The sequence below is a fragment of the Leptodactylus fuscus genome, chromosome 1 (genome assembly GCF_031893055.1).
Source record: "Leptodactylus fuscus isolate aLepFus1 chromosome 1, aLepFus1.hap2, whole genome shotgun sequence".
Classification (NCBI taxonomy): Eukaryota; Metazoa; Chordata; class Amphibia; order Anura; family Leptodactylidae; genus Leptodactylus; species Leptodactylus fuscus.
Window position 1 is genome coordinate 343,725,927 of NC_134265.1, and position 21,531 is coordinate 343,747,457.

Genomic DNA, 21,531 nt, shown 5'->3' on the forward strand with positions numbered 1-21,531 from the left:
TCTAACTGTCTGTCTATCGATCGATCGATCGATCGATCAATCTATCTATCTACATAGCTTATGGAATGTATTTGTGCCTCTAGTTGTCCCATTGGCTGCTTATCCACTTTTTCCATTGCTTGTTTGAAGTGACCCTCACAATTGTCATGTGAATTCATTTAACTGTCCAGATATATTACAGGTGAATAGCAGTTTATTGAAGAGCCAAAGGTACATAGAACAACTGTAGTTGCACTTCATCTTCATGCATGTTAGTGTATATACATTACTACAGGGCCGGCTCCAGGTTTTTATGGGCCCTTGGGCGACAGAGCCTCAGTGGGCCCCCTTGTGGAGGAGGCGGGGGAGTCGGGACACTGCACGTCGCAGATGAAGTGAGTGACGTCACGCAGGAGTGTGGCGTCACCAACGCCATACCTCCCAACTTTTGAAGAGTAGAAAGAGGGATAAAATGTGGGATAATGTTTAACACAAAAAACAAACACTTACACTCACCTTCCATCGCTCCCCCGCCACTCCTCCCTCTGCTCTCACGCCATTCACATAGTTGTAGGCGCGATGTGACGTCATCACATCGCGCCTACACACGCTGCAGTGTTAAAGCAGGAGCTGAGCTATCACAGCTCCTGCTTTAATCGCCTATGTATTCAGCTCATCGGCGTCCGTCGGAGAGGCTCTGTGGTCCCCGGCACTTGCCCGACTATGCCATGCGCTGAGGCCGGCCCTGCATTACTACTATAGTAGCTTTTCATCATCATGTTTGTCAGTGTATGTACAATATTACTACAGCAATATTACGTCTGTCATTGTGTATGGAAAAGCAGTTTTTACATGCTTTGAGTCTCCATTGTTTTGTTGATATTTTTTTATATTTTTTAGAGACAGGCCACAACATCAATACAGATACATTGAAGTTATAATAAAGACCTGTTTCCACCATTGGTTCTATTAACTATCCCATGGATGTGTCCTGTGTGCTATCCAAGCACATGTATGTAACCCCATTACTTTTTGATATATCTAGAAGAACATGACTGGGGTAGCAAGCAAAGGGACGTCCATGTTGCTCAGTCTTGTTTAATTCACATTAATTATTCAGCTGATACATTTTACATATCAGGACATAATAATAATTTTCAATTAATAATTTAAAATTAGGCAAATATGACCTCAGACACATGACAGATTATGCTGTGTTGTTATTACATTAATAAAAATGTTTACAAAGTACAGCCTTAGGCCAGGTTCACACTACTGTTATTTAATGTCTGTTGCTCTTATCCGTAACAAAATTAGGGCAACAGACTTTAAATGACAGATCCAGACTAAGCACCCCGCCGTTGGAGATCCGCCTGAATTCACCACAGTATAAAAAAAACAGGACAGAATCTTACTTCCATCATGTTTTATACTTTTTTGGCAGAACACAAAGTCATGCAGGCAGGACATTTTCTTCCATTAGAAAAGTAGGCAAACAATTATGTCTTGTTTGGAAGGATTTCCAGGAGAAGCCTCTGCTTTCTAAAATAACAAATCAGCTTAAAGGGATGAACTTAAATTCTTCCCCTAAACTAAACCCCCTTCCCTTGCCTAACTTCTAATTTACTTGTATTAAAAAAAATTGTATAATTACCTCAATCCTTGAGGAGGTCATGTGACCGCTCCAGGTACAGTTTCTGATAATCCGGTGATGTTCCGTTTCACCGCTTCCAAAACAGAATGTCACCAGTACTCTCACCCCCAATCGCATCAATACTTACATGTCTTCCTGTGTCCGGGATGGCTCTTCCTCTCCTCCTTTCTTGAAGCACCTGTGCTGTCTGGAGGTGACTGCAAGGCATGCACAGTAGAAATGGCACTCCACCTCTACTGCACAGGCCTCACAGGTCCTTCTTGTCTGTATGCAGCGTCTCTAGCCTGTGCACAGTGAAGTGGAAAGGAGGAGTTGTGTCATAGATTGGAAGCTAGGCAAGTATGATGCAACGGTGGGGATGGGGGTGGGGTGGGCTTAGTTACTTGAGAAGGGCTAGCAGTGGGCAGGATAGCTTATCATAGCTTAGCTAGGGAGATAGGAAGGGAGAGGTGGGGCCTAGTAGTCAGTTGGATAGCTTAGCGTAATTTAGCTAGTGAGAAGGGAGGGGGGTGTAACGCATTGAGAGAGGAGGGGGGAGGAGAGACAGGAAGGTAACTTGGAAGGTACACAGAAAGTTACATATTAGGAAGCTAACAACATGTAAACAAATGCAGAAGATATCAGGAGCTCCAACGGACACCTAGAAATCAATCAAAACACTGCTAAAAGTGTATGGGTGCACTTTTAACCCATTAATAGCAGTAACAGACCTTTTTTAATATATATATATATATATATATATATATATATATATTTTTTTTTTTATTTATTTTGCCTGGAAAACCCCGTTAAGTTTGCAAATATTGCACAGCACCAGCCTATCAGCACAAACATCTCCTACCCACTGTCAAGCACAGTGATTGCAGTCATTGAGCCAACCATAACAAAGTATTTTTGAATCAAGGGGCCACACGGTGGCCTTGCAGCGCTGGGGTCCTTGGTTCAAATCCTGCCAAGGGCAAAAAACCATCTGCAAGGAGTTTGTATGTTCCTCCCGTGTTTGCATGGATTTCCATCCCATATTCCAAAAAAGACATACTGATAGGGAAAAATGTACATTGTGAGCTCTATGTGGGCTCACAATCTACATTAATAAAAAAAAATAATTTTTGAATCAAATCTGAGTCCATCGATTCAACAGCTCAAGCTTGGCCAAAACTGCACCATGGCAATGAGCCCAAACACAGCAGCACTTTAACGGAACGGCTAATAAAGAACACATTGTAGGTGCTGCAATGGCCAGTCGAAGTACATACCTCAACCCAATTGAAATACTCTGGTGGGCCATTAGACAGCTGTGCACACAATGCCCACAAGCCTCGATGAACGGAAGCAATGTTGTAAAGACGAATTGGCAAAAATACATACAGAATAGTAAAGTCATATAGAAAATCAATACTTAGTTATTGCTGCTACAGCTGCTTCTACTAGCTATTGATTCATGGAGTGGACTTAGTTTTTCACATATGTATTTTCCTATTTTTATGACCTTATAAGGACCTTTTATTTGCAATATTTCCTTATACATAACAACCATAGAATTCATAGTGTGTACTTTGCTTTTCTTATGACTATATGGCTTGTAGAATGTATTACTGCATCCAGTTTTCCCATTGCCTGCTTGTAGCCTATGCTGAATGAATGGCTACTGAAGTCTGTCAGATTTGTTAAAATTAACTATTATGTGAATTGCTAGTCTTATTTTTCGGATATATTTTCAATTTTATTTCAGATGAAATTATCCAAGATTATTTTAAACGACACAGAAAAGTTAAGATCTGAAATCTTTGCATTTCTTAAGGTGAAAATAGCTGAACTGCTAAAATTATTTAAAGTGAGTATTAACCCTTTTGGTTATTTGTCTGTTTACACCTTAGATATCTGTAAATAATATATTCTATTTCTTAGATAAGTGAAATCTAAGTTACTTGTAAGGAAACTTCTGTTCAGCACATTTATCTAGTAACTATAGTTGACACATCTACAATAAGCACCGGTGGCACATCTATGAGTTACATACTGTAGTCAGCCATTGATTTGAATAGGCATGTTGTTATGTCATTTTCCCAATGGTGCAGTAGAATTAAAGACACGTCCGGTATCATTGCTGAAACATTGCAAATATATTGACTTTATTTATCTTGCACTCATCTCAAGAGCATACACCTTGGAAGAGCAGGATAGCATATAGTGTTAAAACTTCATCCCCATGCCCTCACTCTGCCAGGCTCATCTTCGCTACTGTCTTCCCTAATAATGGTTCTCTACTATCAGCTATTAAAAGTGAACATCACATCGTCCATGTTCGCTTTTCACCACCAGATGGAAATCTAGATGGAGAGAAGAAAGATTTGAAGAACCTACAGCTCCCATATCGTCATATCACTGTTGTCTAGAACAGCTATTCCTGCTGTCTCCACTCCATGAGAGAAATCTCAAGTGTGTATGTGTGTGTGATACATACGCTGCCCAAAAAAAATAAAGGGAACACTTATGCCTCGTTCACATCAGCATTTAGATTCCGTCCAGGGGAGTCCGCATGGGGACCCCCCCGAATGGAATACTAAACGCAAGTGCAAAGTGCTTTGCTATAAGGCCGGGTTCACATGGTGCAACGTGCCGCATGATGTGGCACGTCTACACCGCGGGAACTTTTGCGGGCCGTACACGCTCCCATTGATTTCAATGGGTGCGGGGATCTTATGCGCTGCGCTATTTTGCGGCCGACAGAAAGCATCTGCATGCATTCAAGAGTGAATATAAAATATAGTTTTTATTCCATACTAGTAAAAAAGTTACAGCTTAACTAGTGGATTTGATTATGTCATGTAGGAGCTACGCGTTTCAGGTCTGTGCATGTGCATGTAACTGTATAGTACATGTGTAGATGCAGTACATGAGACACAGGGTTTGTGTGTGGCTGAATATATATATATATATATATATATATATATATATATATATATATATATATATTCATGTTTATGACAGTGTGTATGTGTGTGTGCGTAAAGGGATGTGTTTGTAAAAAAAAGATTGGACATTGTCATACTCTCAATTACTAATAAAAGAAAGTTGAAATATTATTTATACCAGACAGTGAACTCCATTTACAATAGCCCCCATATACACAAACAATACAACACATCCTGCTAAAAATAAACCCTTAAGCATCTATATCAGCAAAAGTGGTGCAAAAAGTTATTGCTTTTGGATGGCAACAGCAAAAAACAAACAAAGAAAAAAAGGCTCCTTCCACTGGTCCAATACATGACATATGAATTAAGATTTTTTTTTTCTTTTTAAAGGGATCCATTCAAAGTAGTGGGTGGCAGATCTGGATAGAATTTGGTGGTGAATTTGCACCTCACTAACACAGGGGTTTTATCATTGAAATGTCCATGCTAAATTTAGTAGAAACTCCAGCCAAGCATTGTATGTTGTGTATGGTTACAAAGTATAATGGTCCAGAGAAGACCATTGTATGTTGACTATACAGTATTTGATGCAGAACCAGCATTGATTGGCCGAATGCTATACAGTCGGCCAGGGGTGAACCATTGGTTTCTGGGGCGGACGTCAGAAAGCTGCCCCCCCCCCGCAGGAGGGGGCAGAGCGGAGGAGGTGGGGCCGAGCGGAAGGGGGTGGGGTGGGCCGCACGGAGGGGGCGGGGCCAAGCGGAGCAAGCGTCTTTAGCAGGCAGAGAGCAGCCACGGAGAGGACCTGCTCTCTGCCTGAGCGTGAGGGGCGGCCGCTGGAGCAGCGCTGCTCCAGCGGCCTCCCCAATCCACCGCTCAGTGACAGTGACCCTAAGCCAGTCCAGGACAGCTTGTCTTGGACTGGCTTAGGTCAGCAAAAATGCCGCCCTCCCCGGGGCCCTGGCATAGCGCCGCCTGAAGCGGTCGCTTCAGGTCGCCTCATGGGAGGTGCGGCGCTGCAGTCGGCCAAACAATGCTGGTTCTTCTCCTACCTTTAGACGTCTTCTCCTTACAGCGCCCCCGCGGCGTCTTCTGGCTCTTCATTAACTCTGCCAGGCATCGGGCCTGGGCAGAGCCGACTGCGCATGTCCGCTTGTAGTGCGGGCATGCGCAGTTGACTCTGCCCAGGCCTTGATGCCTGGCAGAGTGAATTCAGAGCCGGAAGACGCCGTGGGGACGCTGCAAGGAGAAGACTGCTCGGAGGATCCAGCCCGACCCTCACTTGTGGACTTGGTAAGTATAATTTGATCGAACGTTGCCTACCCCTGAAACGAGCATTTTCCCCCAATAGGCTATAATAGGGTTTGATATTCAGGGACCAGTGACGTCATTCACATATGTCACTGCTTTCTTGCACCTCCCCTGGCCTCCACAACGGTTGCTCCAATTCCTATACAACCCATTTAAGTAAATTATAAATCTATCAATAACTTCGCTTAGGGGTAACCTAATTGTTGTGTACATATATATGAATGGACAGTAGAGAGATCTTTCTTCCTTTACATCTAAAGATAATCCCATAGTCCTAGACAGGCTTCTTTGCAGTAAGAGGGGTGAGACTATTGTTCTCACTGACACCTGATATGCTATTGAATGATAACTTGTAAAAGTTCAATAGGGACCTTTCTTGAAAGTAAGAATATCATAGGTTATGAGAGCTAGAATTTTTTGGGATAGAAAGTTGGACTTATTTGCTATATTTGGATTGGGAAGAAATGTTGTCATCTGATAGGGTACTTGGCGTCAGCCTTGTGGGCTTTTTTACCTTCCCCTGGATGAACTTGGTAGGTGTATAAGTTGGACTTGATGGACTTGGGTCTTTATTTAACCTCATCTGCTATGGTACTGTATAATACATACTCATTTTCTTTCAGATAAATGTAATTGAACTGTTTGCCCAAGAATTGAAGTCTGTGCTTGAAATACGCGGATACAAAAACATTGATACAAAGATTTTTGTTAGACAGTCCATTCAAGATGTGATCACCGAGGCTCAGCAATGGTAAATGTAACAAGAAACAATTGGTATATCTACAAAACAATATGTATATCCCAATGGAAGTCACTAATATACAGCAGGTATTTACATACAATAAGCTATGAGCAGACATATCAAAACCAAATAAATCAAGACATGACCATATAAAAAGTCCTATAGGCCCCGAGAGCCATTAAATGTTGAGGCTTATACAAAGTTATAGGGGAGTGCATACATAGTGAAAGTTGTGTTAACAACCACTTTAGGTATAAGCAATGTGCTCATATGGTATTGGATGTTGCCATTATAAGAGGTATCTAAGATGATGATAATGAGCTTCACTTTCTCGTCTCAGGAAATGACATCATGTCCATTGGTCACATGGGAATGCTACACGGGTGAAACGCATAACATCACACCTATATGACTTGTGCTAACATATCTATTTCTCCAAACCACGTTTTCCATTTCTGATTAGTATTAGTCATTTTCAAGGGTGTAGAAAAGCACAGCACATGAGTTACCACAAGATTCACAACAGTTAGTAGCAGACAGCTTCAGGCAACTTTTGATAATGTATCTTTGTTTTTGGCTTGGGTAGCATTAGCTTTTCAGAATACAGCTAGCCACTTTGTCCCCTGAAGAATCTTATTTGCCCTCAAGAAGAAAGGCATATAGGGACTAACAGGGCTTTTCCATGGGGCTAGCTTTGGACTACCCTTGCAAGGGCAGGAGATATTTGGATTGTTTGTAGGGTTTCTATAGGGCTAGTTGGCAACATCAGTTCCTGTTACCCTAATTGCTGCACGCTCAGCGTGGTGGAAAGATCGCTCCTTTTTCTATGTAATTCATCAGTTGCCTGTGTAGTACAAGAGGATATTTCAAGACATGAGTTATGTATATCCTTGAACAGGTTTACAACATATATATATATATATATATATATATATATATATATATATGCGTGTATGGTAATAGCTAGAGATGAGCGAGTAGTACTCAATCGAGTAGGTATTCAATCGAATACTACGGTATTCGAAATACTCGTACTCGATCGAGTACCACTCGCTGTTTGAATGTAAAAGTTCGATGCAGAACCAGCATTGATTGGCCGAATGCTATACAGTTGGCCAATCAATGCTGGTTCTTCTCCTACCTTTAGAAGTCTTCTCCGTGCAGCTTCCCCGCGGTGTCTTCCGGCTCTTCATTCACTCTGCCAGGCATCGGGCCTGGGCAGAGCCGACTGCGCATGTCCGCTTGTAGTGCTTGTAGTGCCGGCATGCGCAGTCGGCTCTGCCCAGGCCCGATGCCTGGCAGAGTGAATGAAGAGCCGGAAGATGCCGCAGGGACGCTGCAAGGAGAAGACTGCTCGGAGGATCCAGCCCGACCCTCACTCGTGGACTTGGTAAGTGTAATTTAATCGAATGTTGCCTACCCCTGAAACGAGCATTTTTTCCCCCATAGACTATAATAGGGTTCGATATTCGATTCGAGTAGTCGAATATTGAGGGGCTACTCGAAACGAATATCAAACTTCGAACATTGTACTGTTCGCTCATCTCTAGTAATAGCCTAATTATTGTTTTTTTAACGCATATTTAATACATGTAAATTTTTATTTTTGACTATCTTTGCAGACTATTTACATTGACTTTGCTTGGATATATTTAGGTTGTAGGTCCATTGATCCTCCATTTGGTTTGCTGTATATTTTCTCTAATGGGTTTATATGTTAATGTAGTGCCACTTACCTGGCAGTGCTCCATCCATCACTGTGCCTTTTCATTACAGTTGATGCTCCCCCAGCATTTTGCCAGTCCCATGACTTCTGTGGATGGCCATTGCTCCTGCTCATAACATGGCAGCAGCTGAAGATAATATGTTCCTCTGTAGTACCCTGTTGCGCTCTGGAAAGAAGCACAAGCACAATGGAGGAGACACTGACTTCTGCAGTCAGTATTCCTCCATCGGCTGCCATATTATGGACTAGATAAGTGCAAAAAGACAGAGGTCAAGCAGAACTGGGGAGCAGTGGCCAGCAATTGTCATGAAAAAGCATAGTGGTGGAAAGAGCACTGCTAAGTAAGTGGCACTATGTTAGCATATAGACCCTTTACAGAAAAGTTACACATGTTCATATATATCTATCCTAAGATAGCATTTCAAATCACATAATCTGGCAACATTCTGTCACAAGATATCGATTCTATATGAGTGATCCAATCTAAATTGTCTCCTACGCTCGATTTAGGAGCCAGAAACATTTTTAGTCGTAAAACCCCACACAGTATAATGCTCTCCCCAACCCCTACCCACCCAGTATGCTGCTACCCCCAGTTCCCCCCACACAGTATATTGCTCTCCCCAACCCCCACCCACCCAGTATGATGCTACCCCCAGTTCCCCCCACACAGTATAATGTTCTCCCAACAGTACATATAATGCTTTACCCAGTTTCCCACCACAGTATATATAATGCTCTCTCCAGTTGCCCCCACTCTTTATAATGCTCTTGCCAGTGGTCCCACCCTTTATAATGCTGTCTCCAGTAGCCCCCACTATTTAGGCAGATATTAGCTGAATTTGAACCCAAGACCCCAGCACTGCAAGGCAACAGTGTTAACCATTAGGTGCCTAACTTGAAGGGGAGCACAGGGTGAAGTTGCCATAGGGCCCAGGAACCTTAATGGGGCCCATACGGTATCTGTTCCCAATACAGAGGAGACCAGTACTATATACAATACATTATAGTTGGGAGCTACAGTAGAGATTCTGCATTCTGGTTTAGGATCTCCATGTTACGCTTCTGCTAAACACAGAGTTACAGTGGTCCCCACCCTTTATAATGCAATCCCCAGTGGCCACCCCATAGTAAATATGATGCTCCCATAGTAGTAATTGCATATTTTTTACCCATAATCCCTAGCGGAGCAGGAATGACTTGTAAGTCTCCGTACTGCCTATGTAGGCGAACACTCTCCCTAATGTGGACGAGTGCCCCCATACCCTGCTCCCATAGTAGTAATATATACATAAAAACATAATATTTACCTGGTCCCGTTCTCACATAGTTTTCTGCAGGTCTATTCTTGTCTTTGGCTTGATCTAGCAGGCCTGTACTCAGTCACAGACATTACTAGATGCTACCTGAATGATGGAACAAGAAAGTGAAGCCTTCCTGCTTCACCATTTTATTCACAAACATCAATACATGCTGATAAGTCGCAAATGGTGGCAAGACTAAAATGTTTTGGTGCCATTTGCAAATTCTTTGTCATTTCGGTCGCCATCTGGAGCCCTGTACATGTGCCATTGTCATCCAGTTGTTGTGTTGTAAATTGCAGTTTGTCGAGAATTTCTCTAATATGTTGTGATATTTACTCAGTAAACCTTTAATGAAATCTCCTCTAAGGTAAAGGTGGACACGTATAAAAACCAGTCATTACAAAATGTCTCATTGTGACCCTGTCCCAAGAGAGGAGGATATGGAAACTGCTGGGGAGACAACTGTCATTCTAAACAAGATTTTGGCTACAAATAGCTTGTATTAAGCTGTAAACTTGAGTTACCACAGTTATAAAAAAAAAAGTCTTTATGATTTTGCTAATAACTTAGATAAACATGAACTACAATTGAATTTATAATAAAAATTCACTGTCGGAGTGGACTGACATTTATATTCAATTTTATGCAGGTATATTGGCCGGCAGATTAAACCAATCAATGGAAATACAGTTGAAAAATACTTAAAAGAAAGTAAGAAGATTATCTTGAGAAAGCACATTCTTATACCAGCATACAACCAGACTGACGTGAATCTTGCAAAACAACTGGTAATTATTACTCATTTACACTTTTTCAGATAATTCAAGCAGAAGGGAGAGGACAGCACTGGAGAATACACTGGAGATTCTGCATACAGCACAAACAGATAGTATAGACCTTTGATCACTCCCTCCTGTTACAAACTCTTTACTCCCTTGCCATTAAAGACTTGGCTCTCCAGGATCTCCTCCTACCTTAACAACTGCACATTAACACACCAGCCCCTCACTGTGCCCTCCGTCTGTCCCACAAGGTTATTTCCTGCAACCCCTATTATTCTCCATCTTTACCTTCTGCCTGGGTCAACTTCTACACTCCCATGGCTTTCAAAACAATTGTGATGCTGAGGATACTCAAATATGCTGCTCTTGCCCTGATATTACTTATTTGCTATCCAGCTGCTTCTTCTCCTCTTACGTTCACAAACTCGATATGGAGAAGATATCTTTCCTTCATCTTACTTGCCCTCTACCTGCCCTGTCCTTCAAAAACGCACCCAAGTCCTTATCACCTCCTGCCACCTCTAACTTAAAAACATTTATCAAATTTACCCTTACCTCATTACAGAGTCTACAAACATGTTAGTCCACGCACCCGCACTCTTCTCCTGCCTAGACTACTGCAACATACTGTGGCCTTCCATGTAACATGTTTGCTCCTCTCTAATCCATCTTAAACTCTGCTGCATGGTTAATCCACATCTTTTTTCTCATCTTCCTCTCCCCACTACTTTCCCTCTCTGAATTTTCCCATTCACCTCCTATATTTTGTAAATCACAGTTGCATCCTTCAAAAGCATCCTGAAATCCCACCTCCTCAGAAAACCTTCAATAACTCTGCTGCCATTACACCATCCACCAGCTGCTACCCCACACTACTGTTTCCTTCCACCTTCCTTTAAAGATTGTAAGTCCTTGGGTGCAGGGTCCTCTCTCCTTTCCTTGACTTTAGCACCGCACCATGGCCTATGACTCTCTGACGTCACTATCATTGATTCACCCACTCATGACCTACAACTTTCTCCCTCATTAGACTTACTCCTATTATTACTATTTTTAAAGGGTTTTCTAGGATTTATTTTTATGACCTATCTAAATATATGACCTATACCTAAACATCTGATCAGTGGGAGCCGACAGAGGGTCTCCACATGACGCACTATACAGGAGCGCTTTCAGTGCCCATACCATACAGACCATGGAGCAGATAGTCAATGGCAGCTGGTTTGCGGTACTAGCGCTCAGCTACTATACAGGGCATTCAGTCAACTGCTTCTGGCTCCATGTTAAGTATGGTATGGGAATCAGAATTGGCCCCATGAATCTGATTGGTATGGGGTCTGCTTGTTGGCCCCCACTAATCAGATAGGCCATAGACTTTCCATCCTGAATGACATAGCTACCCTTGTCGCATCGCTCTCCACTTTATATCTGTGTTGACTTGGATACTAGCTGGGTGTTTCATACAGCTTTATTTTTATCTATCTACTGTATAAAAATCCAATCCTTTCGAGGGGCCACACGGTGGCTCAGTGGTTAGCACTGTAGCCTTGCAGCACTGAGGTCCTGGTGTTCAAATCCTGCCAAGGGCAAAAAACCATCTGCAAGGAGTTTGTATGTTCTCCCCGTGTTTGCATGGATTTCCATCCCATATTTCAAAGACATACTGATAGGGGAAAATGTACATTGTGATCTCTGTGTGGGGCTCACAATCTACATTAAAAAAAAAAAAAAATCCAATCCTTTTCGGACGGTAAGCTCTTTTGGGCAGGAATTTTTCACCTTTAGTTTCATTTTTTTTGTTCATACCTTGGTTACTTGTCATTTTAGTATTTTCAATTGCCCCTATTGCGAAGCACTGTGAAATAGGCTGTTACTATATAAAGATGACTAGTACTTGTAAAATTGTAAAAAAATAAAAAATAAAACCAATAATATGTATTTAGGCAAGAAAGAACATTGATATCGCTGTAATGGATTTGATGGAGGTAATGAAAACCCATTTATTAGAACTTCACAATATAAGGTATGTACTATGTGTGTTTTGAATATTCTTAGCATCTTGTTTTGTTGGGGAGCGTTCACACTACCATCAGTGTCTGACAGGTAGTGTCCGCTCCTAGTGTCCGCTCAAAATCTTGCACGGACATTAGGAGCGGACACTAGCTGTGTCCGTGACACTTGTCATTCACTTAAATGGCGATCGGGTGCGTTCTTTTGCACTCCGTGCCTGTCCTTCCCTGTCCGCATGTAAAGATGTCTGACTTTTCAAGCGGACAGAAAAACCCGACATGTCAGGTTTGCTTGAAAAGTCGGACAACTTTACATGCGGACAGTGAAGGACAGGCACGGAGTGCAAAAGAACGCACCCGATCGCCATTTAAGTGAATGACAAGTGCCACGGACACAGCTAGTGTCCGCTCCAAATGTCCGTGCCCAGTGGCGGATCCAGGCTTTGCGGGGCCCTGGGCAATTGACTTTTGCGGGGCCCTAGTTACCGGGGGGTCTAGGGCAATGGGAGGTCTGGGGGTCCTCCCCCAGGATTTTTTGAAAAAATTAGCCCTATAAATGCGTTTTTGAGGCTTTTTTTTACCCCCACCCCACTGTATTATATGCACCTCAGTACCCCCCCCCCCACTGTATTATATGCTCCTCAGTACCCCCCACTGTATTATATACTCCTCAGTACCCCCCACTGTATTATATACTCCTCAGTACCCCCCCCACTGTATTATATACTCCTCAGTACCCCTTTACTGTATTATATACTCCTCAGTACCCCCTCAATGTATTATATACTCCTCAGTACCCCCCACTGTATTATATACTCCTCAGTACCCCCCACTGTATTATATACTCCTCAGTACCCCCCACTGTATTATATACTCCTCAGTACCCCTTTACTGTATTATATGCTCCTCAGTACCCCCCACTGTATTATATACTCCTCAGTACGGTACCCCCCCCACCCCACTGTATTATATACTCCTCAGTACCCCCCCCACTGTATTATATACGCCTCTGTACCCCCTCACTGTATTATATACTCCTCAGTACCCCTTTACTGTATTATATACGCCTCAGTACCCCCTCACTGTATTATATACTCCTCAGTACGGTACCCCCCCACCCCACTGTATTATATGCACCTCAGTACCCCCCCCCACTGTATTATATACGCCTCAGTACCCCCTCACTGTATTATATACTCCTCAGTACCCCTTTACTGTATTATATACTCCTCAGTACCCCCTCAATGTATTATATACTCCTCAGTACCCCCCACTGTATTATATACTCCAGTCCTCAGTACAACAAACACATCATACTGTCATACACTGACTTACCCATGTGAAGAGCCACAGGCCACAGCCGAGCGTCCTCCTCCTTCAGACTGCACTGCAGGACTGGAGCGATGACATCATTGCACCTGCGTCGGCCTGGCTACACTGACAGCTTTCAGTTCTATGTCTGTGCATAGAACTGAAAGCACAGCAGCGATCCGCTCACTGTCAGGGAATCAAATCGGATTCCCTGTTATTTAGTGAGCGATCCACACAGTGGCGTAACTAGGAATGGCGGGGCCCCGTGGCGAACTTTTGACATAGGGGCCCCTGACACCGAAGATCTCGACCGAGTCCCTCCTACGCATTCCTGCGCGCTCTATTATGTCCCATAGTGGCCCCTGCACACAGTATTATGCCCCATAGTGGCCCCTGCACACAGTAGTATGCACCATAGTGGCCCCTGCACACAGTATTATGTCCCATAGTGGCCCCTGCACACAGTATTATGTCCCATAGTGGCCCCTGCACACAGTATTATGTCCCATAGTGGCCCCTGCACACAGTATTATGTCCCATAGTGGCCCCTGCACACAGTATTATGTCCCATAGTGGCCCCTGCACACAGTATTATGCCCCATAGTGGCCCCTGTACACAGTATTATGCCCCATAGTGGCCCCTGCACACAGTATAATGTCCCATAGTGTCCCCTGCACACAGTATTATGCCCCATAGTGTCCCCTGCACACAGTATTATGTCCCATAGTGTCCCCTGCACACAGTATTATGTCCCATAGTGGCCCCTGCACACAGTATTATGCCCCATAGTGGCCCCTGCACACAGTATTATGCCCCATAGTGGCCCCTGCACACAGTATTATGTCCCATAGTGTCCCCTGCACACAGTATTATGTCCCATAGTGGCCCCTGCACACAGTATTATGCCCCATAGTGGCCCCTGCACACAGTATAATGTCCCATAGTAGCCCCTGCACACAGTATTATGTCCCATAGTGTCCCCTGCACACAGTATTATGCCCCATAGTGGCCCCTGCACACAGTATTATCCCCCATAGTGGCCCCTGCACACAGTATTATCCCCCATAGTGGCCCCTGCACACAGTATTATGTCCCATAGTGGCCCCTACAGGACTAAATACTGTCACGTCACCCACTGACCGCTATACCAGGACAATTGTGGATAAAAAATCTGGTAATGTGCATTACAATTTAGTAACTCCATGTTCCTCATATTAATAGCAGTTAACCCCATCATGTCCCTCACATTAACCCTTGTGTACCTCACATAAGAGTTACTGATATGTGAGAGACATGGAGGTAATAATAAAGTATCTTCATTACTATTACCCCTATATGTCTCACATATCAGTAACTCTTATGGTGAGGCAAACAGGGGTTAATGTGAGGGAGATGATGGGGTTAACTGCTATTAATATGAGGCACATGGAGTTACTAAAACAAAAGTAATCACCCCAAATGCCTGATATTAATAAGTATAGTAACCCCAGAATGTACCTGTGGACCTGTTTTATTTCTTCAGTTTCATTTTCCTTCTTCCTTTCTTCTTCCTCTTCTTCTCTTGCAGGACGGCAGGAGCTCGGCAGGGGTAAGCCCCGCCTCCTCCTCTCATTGGTGGGCAGAGGACAGGCAGAGAAAGGGAGGGGGGAGAGAGGGGGAACGTCCTGAAGCGCTGACAGGAGCCAGACCTGCAGCTCCTGTGTGCCAGTCATTGCTGCAGCTTCGGGGCCCCCTGTTGGTGGAAAGTATTCCACCAACAGGGGGCCCGATCATTGTACTCGGAGGTCCGAAAAGACCCCCGAGAATAATGATAGCAGCAGTAGCAGCTGTCACCGGGCCCCTGATGTCCCGGGCCCTGTGGCAGCTGCCTCTGCTGCCTCCGTGGTAGTTACGCCACTGCATGACATGCCTCCTGTCACTGTGTGTAGCCTATCGCGTACACAGACAAGAGGCAGCAGTCAGTGCTGTACCACCTCCCCCCTCTCTAGGTATCGCTGTGCATCAGATACTTGGAGCGGGCCGACGGTGGGCATCTGCAGGCAGCGCTGATGAGCTGACTGTCAGTGACTGATGCCGCGGGGCCTCGGGCTGCTCGGAGGTGGAGGAGGGAGGGTGCAGGGCGCTTCAGGGCCGGCTCGGGCCCGGATCTCATGAAGGCCGGCTCCAGCGTGTGCTTGGCTGAGGCCTGTCCGGCCTGTGTCGTGCCTCGTATGGCGCGGGGCCCCGGGCGGTTGCCCGACTCGCCCGGCCCTGGATCCGCCCCTGTCCGTGCCAGATTTTGAACGGACACTAGGAGCGGACACTACCTGTCGGACACTGACGGTAGTGTGAACGCTCCCTTAGACATTACGCCCGAATACAGAATTTTCTCTTATACTCACTACATGCAGTCTGGGCATCAATATTCTGCAACTATAACACTGCTTTTTTCTTCTGCAGCACCTATGTAAAAAGGCAGTGCATCAAAAATACATTATATGGTGGTTGTTTCAGGAGTTAAACGCTATTTTGCCTGTTTATTTAGTCATGGACAATCTGCATACATGTACACTTTGCCTCAGGCGGCAGTTTTTTTCCTAACTGCAGTGGGTGTGATATGGGGAGGAGAAAGTAAATTGTGGTCATGTAAAGAGTATAAAATTAATTTTGGGGTCTAATATTAATATAAGGGGTCTAAATATATTTAGTGATTCTGAACTGGGGTAGTTACTATAATAGTATGGCATGAAGATCATGATTCTGGGTGGAAAAGTGGTTGCGTGCATTGCAGCGTGAACTACTACTATCGAATCTCTCTTGTACTCGGTTTCTTTATTTTTTCTCTCTTTATATTTCTTTCTAAAATATTTAATATTTACAAAAAAAAGTTTAAAATATTAAAAAATATTTTACAATGACAATACATTTCTAAGTTCCTCTGGCACACAGTCATATTGCAGCTCCTTATGATACTGAACTGTAATAGGAATCCTACGGACGTACCCTAAGCTTACCATTATATGCCTCCATTGCACAGGGTCATACAGAGATTTATATTTTCTGTAGGATTCTCTATGACTACGTCAAATAAAAGATTTTTTTGATCAGACTCTACATGAACATATTTTCCCTAAAAGCACTGACATATCTTCGTACACATGGTGTCCGTCAGAATCTGTACAGCAGCACATTGTAAGATTAATAAATTGTCAGAATTTTCAGAGCTTTGATTTTGGTTAGTTGCATATAGAATGTAAAACATTTCATGTGACTTTTTTTTATTTTTCAGATGGGCCAGCTTTTGCATCCATTTAAAAACAAAAACCAACATCCCAAAGCCATGGCAGGTCTTACTAAGCAAATTAAGGCAGTCCTGCAAAAGAGCAAATACTCAGCCGTAACCACCAGATGATTTATCAACAGTATTAAAAATGCTGAGCAGAATCCCAAAAATTTGAAATAATGAACACAAAAAAATAACGCACCTGAAAAAGTACTTTTCTGCTGTCCTATAAAAGGTCTCTCAGAGGCTACTTTTGGGTGAGAAATTGTTGACTGCTAGACATGCCTTTATGAGGGGGAGAATCATTGGACTGAGATTAGCAAGGTTGTCCTTTTAACTAATAGTTTGCCATGTAGGCCTAAGGGTAAGTTCACATGGAGTAACGTGCCACGTGATGTGGCACGTATACAGCGTGTGAGACTTAGCGCGATGTAAAAACTCCCATTGATTTCAATGGGAGCCTGGATCGTATACGCTGCGCTACGCTAAATCACGGCCGCAAAATAACGCGGCGTACAATGGGAAATCAATGGGAGCGTTTACGGCGCACAAAGTCTCACACGCCGTATACGTGCCACATCACGCGGCACGTTACTCCGTGTGAACGCACCCTAACTGTTAAGAGGTATTGGGAGCAGGGCTTATGTGACAGCACACATGCTCTGGTCAACCCAGATAGACCACCAGTAGAAAGGATCATATGATACCCTGACAAGAACAAGCAGCTCCCATGGTTTCCTTGTCCACCATCAAGACACATTTGCCAGCCTCACTACTCACCCCTCTCTCTGCCTGGACAATTTTCAGGAGTTTAGCAGAAGGAAATTGGTGTCATAGTGCCCAATCATTGTTTTGTCATTGACAGCCAGACGCCAGTGCCTTCATTTGTAGTGATGTAATGAACAAGAAACTGTATTATCTTCAGCAACAAATTCAGATTCTGTTTGGTATTCAACGATAGACTGGCTCGAGTATGGTGGCCTTGTGTTCAGCGCTTCAATCCTGCCTTTTCTGAGGAGCAATATACTTCTCAACTGCTTGTGTGATGATCTGGGGAGGCATCACGTACAACACTGTCAGTCCTAATAAAGTTAAAACATTTTTTTGAGAAAAGTCCTCAGTAGTTGATACTTTTTTTAATGGCTAACTTAAATTTTTTTTTTGATGAGATATCGAGCTTTTGGGACTGCTATAAAGGTCCCTTCATCAGAATGGTATAACACAATTTCTGAAGGTAGGCATATATATATATATATATATATATATATATATATATACAGGAATGGAGTGTTAGATGCAAAATAGATGGAAATCAGAGCATGTAAATACACAGTTTAAAAGAAATATATATCAGTTCACAGGAAAGTCTTCTGGGTTTATGGCTTCTTTTGATCAGTGACGTGGTGTCTAGTTGTTGTAAAACGTCATAAAACCCTGGGCCTGATTTAACCCCCTTTGGAGAGTGTTGAAGGTCATCATGAGTTTAATCTCCCATATGCTGTGATCCTTTCTGTTTCTGAAATTTCCTCTTAGTACCAGGATCTTCATATCCTTGGTCATATCATGATTTTCATTGCAGAAGTGTTTTGGCACAGGGAGGTCCATTCTCTGTTCTCTAATCGTATGTCTGTGTGAGTTCATCCTCATCCTAAGTGACTGTCCTGTCTCACCTACATACAGGCCCCAATGACACTTGGTACACATTATTAAATACACCATATTAGGTGTGCTGCGGTGAAGTTACCTGGGATCTTGTAGTGTTGATCATAGGACGGGATCTTTATTTTGCCCGTGGTCAGTATGTGAGGGCAGGTTTTGCACCTCATCTGTCCACATGGAAATGTTTCTGTGTTAGTTGGAGGTGACAGTGAGCTGCTAATAACCATATTCCTGAGGTTTGGTGGCTGTCTATAGCACAGGAGAGAGGGATCTGGAATTATGGATTTTAGACGGTTGTCTTTTTGCAGTAGTGGATGTAATTTGCGTGTGTTTCCTCTCAGCATCTCCAGGTGTGGGTTATATGTGACAACCAGGGGCACCCGATTGTTTTCCTGTTTGGTATTGTATTTTAATAACTCCGAGGCAGTAAGAGCTCAGTGATATGTGAAGGACAACCTGCAGACACATTTGTTGTCTCTCATGGCAGGGCTTTCAGCTATCCTTTTTCTGTAGGATAATGCTCGCCCACACAAACATAGCAAGGGTTATACAGGAATGTATCTGCCAGATATCAACACTTCCTTGGCCTGCCCCATCTACAGATTTATCACCAATTCAGCTTTTATGGGATCAGCTAGGACATCAGCTTCAGCAACCTACAAGTATGTATGAGCTACAAGCCCAGCTGTAAAATCTATGGACAAATGACCAATCATAATCTCACCTTGTATTCCAATAACCCAACAGCTTACCTTCTATCAATTGTACAGTTTTTACTAATAAAATTCTCTTCTTGCTATAATATTGTAATCACTTACAACTTGGTGTGTTGATTTATTGTGTACATGAGTATAAATTTTCAATTTATTTTCTCATAATCTGATGTATTTTTTTCTTATTTGCAGATTAAAGTTAATAATTCAAAGTGATATAGAATGAGGAGTTGTTTCTCTCAAATACAGAAACTGTGTAAAGTATACAGTCCTATGCAAAAAGTTTGGGCACCCCTATTAATCTTAATCATTTTTAGTTCTAAATATTTTGGTGTTTGCAGCAGCCATTTCAGTTTGATATATCTAATAACTGATGGACACAGTAATATTTCAGGATTGAAATGAGGTTTATTGTACTAACAGAAAATGTGCAATATGCATTAAACCAAAATTTGACCGGTGCAAAAGTCTGGGCACCTCAACAGAAAAGTGACAATAATATTTAGTAGATCCTCCTTTTGCCTCTAGTCGCTTCCTGTAGCTTTTAATCAGTTCCTGGATCCTGGATGAAGGGATTTTGGACCATTCCTCTTTACAAAACAATTCAAGTTCAGTTAAGTTTGATGGTCGCTGAGCATGGACAGCCCATTTTTGCAATTGGCAAGGGTATGTTCACATATTACATATATACATATACAAATTTGCTGCAGAAATTTCTGTCACTGAAATTTGGTTTGGTACATCTATTTGGGTTGTTTCTTTATACATGGATTTTTTCAAAATCTCTCTACGGCTGGGGCCTCACAGGCATAAACGCTGTGATTTTACGCTGTGGGAAAAATCGTGTTTTACAGTCAGGGCAAAGTGGATGGGATTCTAGCAAATCCCATGCCCACTTTGTGGTAAAGACCACGGTGTGGACAAGCTGTTATTTCCAAAACTACCACGGTTCTACTACTGCGGATAATACTTCCAGCTGCTTTTCCAGCAGCCAGTCAGCCACTACCTCCAGTCGTGTTCCTACCCAAGAGTCTGCCCCTCCTTCCTCCCAACATGCCCAATCTTCCCAGCAGAGTCATCCCACCCTTGCCCCCACCCAGGAGCTGTTTTCGGGTCCTTTTCCACTCTTGGACTTTGTACAACCACTTCCCGAATCCCAGGAGCTAACAGAAGAATTTCTGTGTCCTGATGCCCAAACACTGGAGCATCCGCAATCTCCTGGCAATTTTGTGGTTGTGGACCCGCAACCTGTCCTCAGTGATGATGAGGAGACACAGTTGCCATCAGGGCAGGCTGTTGTTCTGTGTGGTGTGCAGGAGGAGGAGCAGAGTGAGGAATTGGAAGAGGAGGTGGTGGACAACGAGGCGACCGACCCGACCTGAAAAGCGGTGATGTCTAGCAGGGAAAGCAGTCTAGATGTGGAGGCAAGCGCAGCACCAAAAAAGGTGTCTAGAGGCAGAGGCATGTTCAGAGGCTTCAGAGAAGCCTGGGCAGACCCAGCAAGGCCCAAGATGTTCTCTGTCCTACCCAGTCGCGAAAAGCTCACCCATCGAGGCCACGTTCCTCGATGGTGTGGAGATTTTTCAACATATGCGCAGAGGACAAACTGAGTGCGGTTTGCACACTGTGGAACTCAAAACTGAGTAGGGGCTCTGAGAAGAGCAATCTCAGCCACCTCAGGCATGCGCCATCATTTGGAAGGTAAGCACTCAGTTCAGTGGGAGAGAGCAAACGCAGGACAATCGTCGCCCATCGTTGCCACCACTGCCTCTTCCACTGTTTCCAGTGCTGGCGCTGCAGTCCAGACCACAAGCCAGGACAACTCCACATCTGTCTCTGCCACTTTGAGGACTTCACCCTCATCTTCCCCTTTTCCTGCCTCTGCTCCTTCACCTGCACCATCATGTGCCTCTTGCCAGCAACTGTCCATCTCCAAGGCGTTTGATCTCAGGCAGAAGTGCACCGCAAGCCACCCACATGCCCAAGCCTTAAACGGCCACATCTCATAAACTGGTGGCCCTGGAGATGTTGCCGTTTAGGCTTGTGGAGACTCAAGCCTTCCGTGTCCCTGCCTTGCACCAGCACGTGTCCCATAACATCAGGCAGGGCCTGAGTTCTGTGCTTTGCACTAAGGTCCACTTGACCACCAACGCATGGACA

At 43.7% G+C, this 21,531-nt stretch overlaps 1 protein-coding gene across 1 annotated transcript in view; it reads left to right on the plus strand.

The window, feature by feature from the left end:
• Window positions 1-17,117, plus strand: part of LOC142183254 (uncharacterized) — a 43,033-nt gene extending 25,916 nt beyond the window's left edge. Inside the window, exons 11-15 of the mRNA XM_075258316.1 lie at window positions 3,366-3,467; window positions 6,486-6,613; window positions 10,284-10,422; window positions 12,360-12,439; window positions 17,006-17,117. Coding sequence (XP_075114417.1) covers window positions 3,366-3,467; window positions 6,486-6,613; window positions 10,284-10,422; window positions 12,360-12,439; window positions 17,006-17,117 — 561 coding nt within the window. The remainder of the gene's footprint in view (window positions 1-3,365; window positions 3,468-6,485; window positions 6,614-10,283; window positions 10,423-12,359; window positions 12,440-17,005) is intronic.
• Window positions 17,118-21,531: the final 4,414 nt, after the last annotated feature.